This window comes from Notamacropus eugenii, chromosome 1 (assembly GCF_028372415.1).
Source record: "Notamacropus eugenii isolate mMacEug1 chromosome 1, mMacEug1.pri_v2, whole genome shotgun sequence".
In the NCBI taxonomy this organism is placed as follows: domain Eukaryota; kingdom Metazoa; phylum Chordata; class Mammalia; order Diprotodontia; family Macropodidae; genus Notamacropus; species Notamacropus eugenii.
In genome coordinates, this window is record NC_092872.1 from 235358175 (window position 1) to 235366893 (window position 8719).

The following is an 8719-nucleotide window of genomic DNA, read 5'->3' on the forward strand; positions in this document are numbered from 1 at the left end:
ACCCACCCAAACTGGCCCCATTGCTTTCACTTATACATGACACAGGGTGTCCTCTCTCTTTGCTTTGCACTGCCAATGCTTCATGTCAGGAATGCTCTCCCCCTTGAATCTTCTGTATGGGCTTTTTGTTGGTAGACCCAGATTGCTAGTACCTTCCCCCCAAAGTTGTCACGTATCTCTCTTGTAGGTTTTAAAATTTGTATACATACATGTGATGTATATAGGTATGTGTGCATATATACATGTGTATATGTCTATATATATACATATATAGACATATAGATATAACTCAGAAGCAGAGAGATTCTATGAAAGATACTCTTGCTAGGGACTTCAATTGACTATATGCTCCTTGAGGGTAGGGATTATTTTGGTTTTGTCTTTGTAGCCCCAGCATCTCCAATAGTGCCTGGCTAATAGTTGGTGCCTAATATTTGTTGATTGATTGATAAGGTTTCCTAGAATAGTAGTTTGGAAAACCTTACTCAGAAACTGTTGGGGAGACAAGAGAAAGGGAATATTTCAAGGCTCTTTTTCTTGTTTTTTGATACGTGTGGCTTTTTTCTCTTCTCTCCTCTCTCTGTAGATAAGGTTCTAGTTCACTGTGCTATGGGCCGGAGTCGCTCGGCTACCTTGGTCTTGGCATACCTGATGATTTACAGGAATATGACGGTGGTGGAAGCCATTCAACAAGTTGCCAAGAATCGCTGTGTTCTGCCCAATCGTGGGTTTCTCAAACAGCTCCGGGAACTGGACAAACAGCTTCTCCTCCAAAGGCGGAATGCTCAGTCTAATGAAGAAGAAAACTTGGAAGAGAGAGAAATCTAAGGCTTGGAAATCCCTTCACACACAGTTGCCCCCAAATACTTTGTGCTGGAGAAACATATTTTTAAAAAGACAAACAAAAAACCCAATAGTCCCTTAAAGTTCTTTGGCAGGAAGAAGGAAAACATGGAAGTAAGCCATTATTTCTTTGGAATAGTTTTGAGCATCACAGAGAGTGCTATGGAACATATTAGGGATTCATATAAAACCTATACTCCCTAAGCTACTACCCTTTAGGGGCTAAATCTTTCTTTCACAGCAAGAGGAAAAGGCAAAGGATTTTATAGTGGAATTGGTTACAGATGAGCATGTAGTGCTTTAGTGAAACTTTTATATCAGTCTGTAATGGTGAGCAGGGAATGATTGGAAAACATGTAGAAATTGTGCAATGATTCAAACTTCAGATTCTGTCTTGGAGGAAAGGCACATTTTCCCATGGGCCATCTTTTTAAAAAATAAATATAAATTTTATAGCAACCAAAAAGTGGTCTTATGGCATGAGGGTTGTGTTACAAGAGTGTCATGTTAACGCATCACCTCCTCTGGGTTCCTGATTCTCTTTCCATAACTGTGTTCACAGTATACTGTCCTTTCATCATCTCATGCTGGGCCACCCAGGATCTGTTCTAGGCTTACTCCAGCATTCACTGATGCTATCTTTGGGGAGGGATTACCTGAGCAGGCTGACATATGTGTGAAATGACCCTTTCCGAAATTTACAACCTCACCAGCCTCATCTGATAGGCCTGACACAAATATCCAGATTCACTCAACCTCTCCACAGTTACAAAGAACAGATGAGTTTGAAAGGGTCAGGGCAGAACAAAAACAAGAACAGGGACCATCTGTTAATTTTTTTGCGGGGGGAGATCTTTTCCTATCCCACACATGGAATCATATTAGAGCAGCAATGGATCTTCAAGTACATCTAATTTTTTTACTTTACAGATGAGGACCCTGAGGCACAGAGAGTATATAGTTTGTACAAGGTCAAGTAGCTAAACTGGTGGCATAGTAATTACTAGAACCTAGATCTCAATTTATTTTTCTCATTTTACCTACTGCTTCTCTTAAAAATGGGTTATATTAAAATAGTAGCAGGGGCAGCTAGGTGGCGCAAAGGATAGAGCACTGGGCTTGGAGTCAGGAAGATCTGAGTGCAAATGTGACTTTCAAACACTAGCTGTGTAACACTGGGCAAGTCACTTAACCTGTTTGCCTCAGTTTTCCCATCTGTAAAATGAGCTGGAGAAGGACATGGCCAACCACTCCAGCATCTTTACCAATAAAACCCCAAATGAGGTCATGAAATCAGACACAACTGAAAAATAACAACAAAAATTAAAATTAGGAGCTCAGAAACCCTGAATTCTAGGCCAGGGCTATACCTCACTTAAGCTCTCTGAAATAGGTAAATTCCCATTTATTTTATTTTCAATTTTTCAGTGCCCCAGCAAGAATATCTCTTGTAAGACTTACAAGCACTGATGCAAACTGAAGAGAGCAGTGTACACAGTAATAGCACCACTGTATGACAACTGTGGAGCCTTAGCTATTCTCAGTAATACACTGATCCAAGACAATGCCAAAGGACTCATGAAGAAAAATGCTTATCCACCTTCAGAGAAGGAATAGATGGAGTCTGAATGCAAATCAAAGCATACTTCAAAAAAAAAAAAGACAAAAAAAATTTTCTTCTTTTGTCTGGTGGTTTTCTTTTGCAAAATGGCTAATATGGATATGTTCTCCATCTCTGCCATGTGTAACTTATATGAAAGTTCTCACCTTCTCTTCCCAATGATGGGGGACATGAGGAAGGGAAGGAATATGGAACTAAAAATAAATGTTAAAAGTAGTTTTTACATATAATTGGAAAAAATAGAATATTTTTTTAAAAGAATTTTTTTGGTGGAAGTTCTCTGCCTCATCTATGAGCTGGAGATAATACTTTACACTACTTTGCTTCATAGGGTTGTGAGGAAAGTACTTTGGAAAACTTAAAGCACTAAATGAATTCAAATTGTTATTATTAATTAATTTTACTAATAATGAGTTGCTTGAAGGACAGGATTGATACTGGGATGGAACAATTTAAATTTTGATGTCCTTTTTTTCTCACAGTCTGCCTGTAGGACCACTCTAATCTGCATGGCAGGTACACCCTATTCTACTAAGTTCTGGGATGGGTTGGCTATAAGCTGTAATATGGAGGAATTCTATGTAGTTAAAGAAATGATTAAAGTCTAAAGAAATTAGAGGGAGGTCTGGACCTACCTGGATAAAACTCTCCCCAACTAGGCATACAAAAAGTTGTGTTCAATGAGACACAAATATACTTGGGATTAAAATTTTTAGCTGCTGATCTAAGAACTACTACCATCCAAAGGCTGGAAAATGAAATAAGACCAATACATCTTAGACCTTGGACCTATAAATTTAGGACAAAATAGGAAAAGCGGGGAGGGACTTCTGGAAACTGGCACTCTGCATAGAAGAGTAATGAGTCAACCACAAAGGCTGGCTTGTCTTTTGTAAGAAGTGACTATACCCCAAATGATATCTTCGTTAAGTAAGCTGTAAAGTCATCTTCCTGAATGGTAGGTAAATGGGCCAACAATGTTCAACTGCCATTTTTCTTTCTGGAGGCAAATATGGCAATAGTGACACTGCAGCTGATAACAGATATCAGGGATTTCAACTGAGATAAAACACAATGAGAGACACTATCTGAGATGTCACATATTGAGAACGGAGACAAGACATACCCTACGATAATAAAAAAAAAAAGGCTGATACCCTGAGAAGAAAATGGGACCTTTTCTGAAGCAGAGAGAGTGAAGCCAACTATAAAATGAATTCCTGATGGTAGCGTTTGGATTGAACTTACATACCGTCAGGCATTTCCTTTGGATTTGGGGGTAAATCTTTGTGGTTGATTAGTTCTTAGAAGGAAAAAAAGAAAAGATACTCTGATCCGCTCTCCTAGGAAAAGGGCTGACCTGATGGGGAGGGGGCACACAGAATGCAGCTCAATGTTAACACATATGAAAAGTGTGTTAATATCTACTATGGTTCTATGAAAATACTGGTTTAAAAATAACTTAAAAAACAAATTACTCTGCAAAAAGTCACAAATTGAAACTCATTGTGAAATGAAAACCTGAATGTGCACAGTAAGCCAGTAACTCTTATATGGACCTAAAAGGGGAAATGATGATTAACATTTGTCAAATGTTGGTGGACACAGGAACAGCTGGATGACACACTATAACCTTATCAGGATGTCTATAGAGAAAAAAAATCAAACTTTTAACTAATGATGAAATATTAAATTAAATATGTAAGGCCAGGATAAGTTAAAACTGAAATCTGTCCTGAGAAGAGAAAAATAACCCCAAACACTTTAATTGCATAACAATCCTGAACAGATTCAAATGGGTAGGGTAAAGAGGACACAGCACGTAAAGGGAAAAGATCTAAGTTTGAGCCGGATTTTGCTGTTTGCCAGCTATGTGATCACATACAAGTCACAAAACCCCTAGGAACTTCAATATTCTCATAAAGAATGGGCTGTTGTGGAGAAAATAGATTAATAAACTTCAGCTATAAAGTTGTATACAGAATACTATACCTGGAGTCAGGAAGACCTGAGTTGAAATCCAGCCTCAAACATTATATGACCCTATGTAAGTTACTTAATCTCTTCCTGCCTCAGTTTCCTCATTTATAAAATGGGGGAAAATAATAGCACCTACCTCAAAGAATTGTTGTGGGTATGAAACATTTGTAAGGTGCACTGCAAATCTTACAAGTGCTATGTAAATGCTAGCTATTATTAAAATACTTTTTATGTATATGTCTTGTTTTTAAAAAATGGAAAAGAGAGAAAGGGAATTGAGGCTTCATATCTGTCCTGGTTCTACCAGCCCTGCACCTTCGAGGTGGTCTCTGGGGTCTGACTCTTTACGCCCCATTTGTTCAGGAGAACACAGTCCTAAGGGGAAGCTCAGAATTCCTGAGTGCCTTTTCTTTCTGCAGTGTTGTGGATCTGAGTCACCTAAGCACATGGAATGAGCAAAAAACATCAGCTCTAAAGGCTTCATGTCTTTCACATTTACATGTTGTACTCCCCATTCTCCCAGCCTCTAGAAAGGCTTTTGTCTTTATATCCCCAGGGCCTGGCATAGCACATGGCACAATTTAATTGTTGATTATAAACGCAGATCAGCAATTGTTCTCAACTTAGTCTTAAGAGAAATGGCCTGGGGACATAAAGCAAAGGTCACACAGGTAGAAATTGTCAGAGATGGTATTTGAGTCCAGATATTCAAGTCTACAAAAATGTAGAGAAGTGAGCCAAATTTACAGGTATACAAGTCATTCCCCAATTGAAAAATGGTCAAAGGATATAAACAGGTAGTTTTCAAAGGAAGAAATTAAAGCTATTTATAGTCATATGAAAAAATGCTCTAAATGACTATTGATTAGAGAAATGCAAATCAAAATGACTCAGAGGTACCACATCACACCTATCAGACTGGTTAACAAGACCAAACAGGAAGATGATAAATATTGGAGATGTGGGAGACTAATTCATTGTCTCATTTTTCATAATTCATTAAGGGGAACGCTAATTCATTGTTGGTGGAGCTGTGAGCTGATTCAACCATTCTGGAGAGCAATTTGGAACTATGGACAAAGGGTTATAAAAATATGCATAACCTTTGACTCAGTAATATCACTTTTAGGGCTGTATCCTAAAGAGATCATAAAAACAAGAAAAGGTCCCACATGTACAAAAATATTTATAGCAGCTCTCTTTGTGGTGGCCAAGAACTGGAAATTGAAGGAATAATGCCCATCCACTGAAAAACGGCTGAACAAGTTATATGAATGTAATGGAACAGTATTGTGCTATAAGAAATGACAAACAGGTGGACTTCGGAAAAACCTGGAAAGACTTATATGAACTGATGCTGAGTGAAATGAGCAGAACCAGGAGAACATCATACACAGTAACAGTCACAGTGAGCAAGGACTATTTCTGATAGACTCAGTCCTTCACAGCAATGCAAGGACCTAAAACATTCCCAAAGGACTCTTGATGCAAAATGCCATCCACATGCAGAGAAAGAACTATGCAATCAGACTATTTTCTCTTGTGTTATGTTTTGTTTTTCTCATGGTTTCTCCCACTCGTTTTAATTCTTTTATGCAATATGACTAATGTGAAAATGTATTTAATAAGCACGTATGTGTAGAACCCATATAAGATTGCATGCCATCGTGGAGAAGGAGGGGGAGAAAATTTAAAACTTATGGAAGTGATTGTTGAAGACTGAAAACAAATAAATTAAAAACATTTTAATCTATGCTAAAAAAAAAAAAGTCCACAAACCTCACCATGATAGGATTATACTTCAATGACAATATGTAGATATGTACAGATCTGCCATTAGAAGAATGTAGCTCAAAACACCCATCTGTGGCTTTTTATTTTGAGATCATTCAAAAAAAAAATTCCTAAATAGAAATGAATCATGATGACTTTCTACACTGCAATGGATACTACTTATGCATAAATTTTCTAGTAAGAAAAACATATGCTTTCTTTCAGAAGCAATGATTACACCAATCTGATACAAAAATATTGACTTCAGAGAAGATAAAAAACTTGCTCAGCAAATGAGACTCTCCCAGAGTCACAGACTTGGAGAACTGGAAGAGAAGTCAATAGAGGTGAATCCCCAATATGGTACACCCAGCAAGCTGCTGCCTCACCTTCACTGAAAAGGAACTTAGTGATTCTCAATACAGCCCATTCCCTTTGGGGACAGCTCTGAATGCGAGGAAGTTTTTTCTCCCGGCTAAACATGCCTAGTTTCTTCAACTACCTCTCCAATGACATGAACTCAAGGTCATTTATCATCCAGGTTTCTTTCTATTGGACCATCTCCACCTTATCAATATCCTTCTTAAATTGGGTTGCCTAGACTTGAATACAGAACTCCAGATGAGATCTGACAAAGGCAGAGTTCAGTGGGACTATCACCTCTGCCATTCCTGGAAAGTGTGTCCCTCTTAATGGGGTTAAAGGTCAGTTTTTTTTGGCTGCCACATCATACAGCTGCATTAAACATAGTCCACTAAGACCTCCAGATATTTTTTCAGAGCTGGTATCTACCTATGCCTTCTCAATCTTATACCTGTGAACCTGATTTTTTTTGTAGCCAAGTGCAATTATCTGTATTGAAATTCATCAGATTCAGCTCTGTGCTCTAGCCTGTTCAGAGGGTTTTGGATCCCGACCCTCTCAATCATCTGAATCATCTCTCCCAGCTAGCTGTCATCAGTGAATATGACAAGCTTACCATCTATCCCTTTAAATGGCACAGATCCCTAGAGTATTCCTGTCATGATGACTTTGAGATGTCATCTAACCATTTCTGAATCTCTATTTTATCAAATGCTTTGCTAAAATCTAGGTAAAATCTATCCGCAGACTTCTCATTTACTAGCTTAGTAATCTTGTCAAAAAACTGAGGTTACTGTGGCATGACCTATTCTTGACTGAGACCACACTGGCTCTTGGGAACCCCTATTTCCCTTTCTAGATGTTTCCCAATTATTTCTTTAATGATCTGTTCTAAAAATTTCCCAGGAATCCAAACCAAGCTCATTGGCCTTTAGATTGTCCTATCAGGGTTTTTGGTTTTGGTGTGATGGTGGTAGTAGTAGGAATTGGGACATTTGCTGTTCTCCCACTTTCTGATATATCTTCTACGTTCCATGATCTTAAGGATAACACTGACAGTGGTTCAGGAGTCCTTTCAAGACTCAAGGATTTAAGTTTACCTGAAGGGGGCTTGAATTCATCAAGGGTATGTCAAACAAACCCAGTAGGGTGAGAAGAGATGAAATATGCAAATGCTTATTGAAGTTAACGAAGCACCTTCTTGTCTTGCAGTCATTCTTCCCTAGGAATGAATTTTGTCATCATCAGATTCCCTTCCTAAGGTCATGAAGTTAAACTAATTTTTTAAAAGTCAAGTTCATTCTTAACTTCTTATTTGTCAATTTTGACATCTTCCAACCAGTGTACCTCACTTGAAGTAAACCCTCCTAAACCCTGAATTCAAAGATATTCCTAAAAGGTCTCTTACTTATCCCTGAGAGGTTGAAGGTAGAGAGAGGAATGAAAGTGGGTTCCTCAATTACTGAATGAGCATAGCAACTTAAGCTCCCTAAGAAATCAACACGTGACTTGTTGAAAAATATTTAGATTTTCCTAATTAAATTTAGCATAACATTTTCAAATGCTCAGAAATGCAAATTGCAGACTTTTTGGCTCCTCATCCTGGACATATTTAAGCCTTGGCTGATTTCCCCAAGGACCTCAGACACCTTGAGATAGGCAAGTGGTAGGTGAGCATGGGTATGTATGAAAGAGATTCCAGCGAGTGATCCAACAACACCTCCTTTAAATTAAAACTTTCTTTTCCCCCAAACAGACTGTCTTGTGGCATTCAGGCCCAATATTCCTATTATAGATAACCACCAACTTTAATCAGAGAGCTGGGTTGTCCCAAAACAACAGTTTTGTGGCTGGCATGTTGTCTATTGAGGCTGATGGAAACCTTAGACTCACAAGGACTTCAAATGATGACTAGTGGGAGGTAAACTCAGGAGTTCGGATTAAAACACAAAAGCTGTTAAAGATGAGACATGGACCCACTTCATCAAAATAAGTGCTTAATAAATGTTTGTTGAGTAAATGAATTATATGCTACCCATTTTATTGTTTTTATTTTGCTTTGACTCATATATTATGAGACCTATATGGCATCTGGTACTTTGCTGGATGACAGTGAGATTGTAATGACTGTCACTTAAT

The 8719-nt window shown here is 38.2% G+C and overlaps 1 protein-coding gene across 1 annotated transcript in view; it reads left to right on the top strand.

The window, feature by feature from the left end:
- Positions 1–1939, top strand: part of LOC140517143 (dual specificity phosphatase 29) — a 47422-nt gene extending 45483 nt beyond the window's left edge. Inside the window, exon 5 of the mRNA XM_072628095.1 lies at positions 587–1939. Coding sequence (XP_072484196.1) covers positions 587–828 — 242 coding nt within the window. The 3' untranslated portion in view covers positions 829–1939. The remainder of the gene's footprint in view (positions 1–586) is intronic.
- Positions 1940–8719: the final 6780 nt, after the last annotated feature.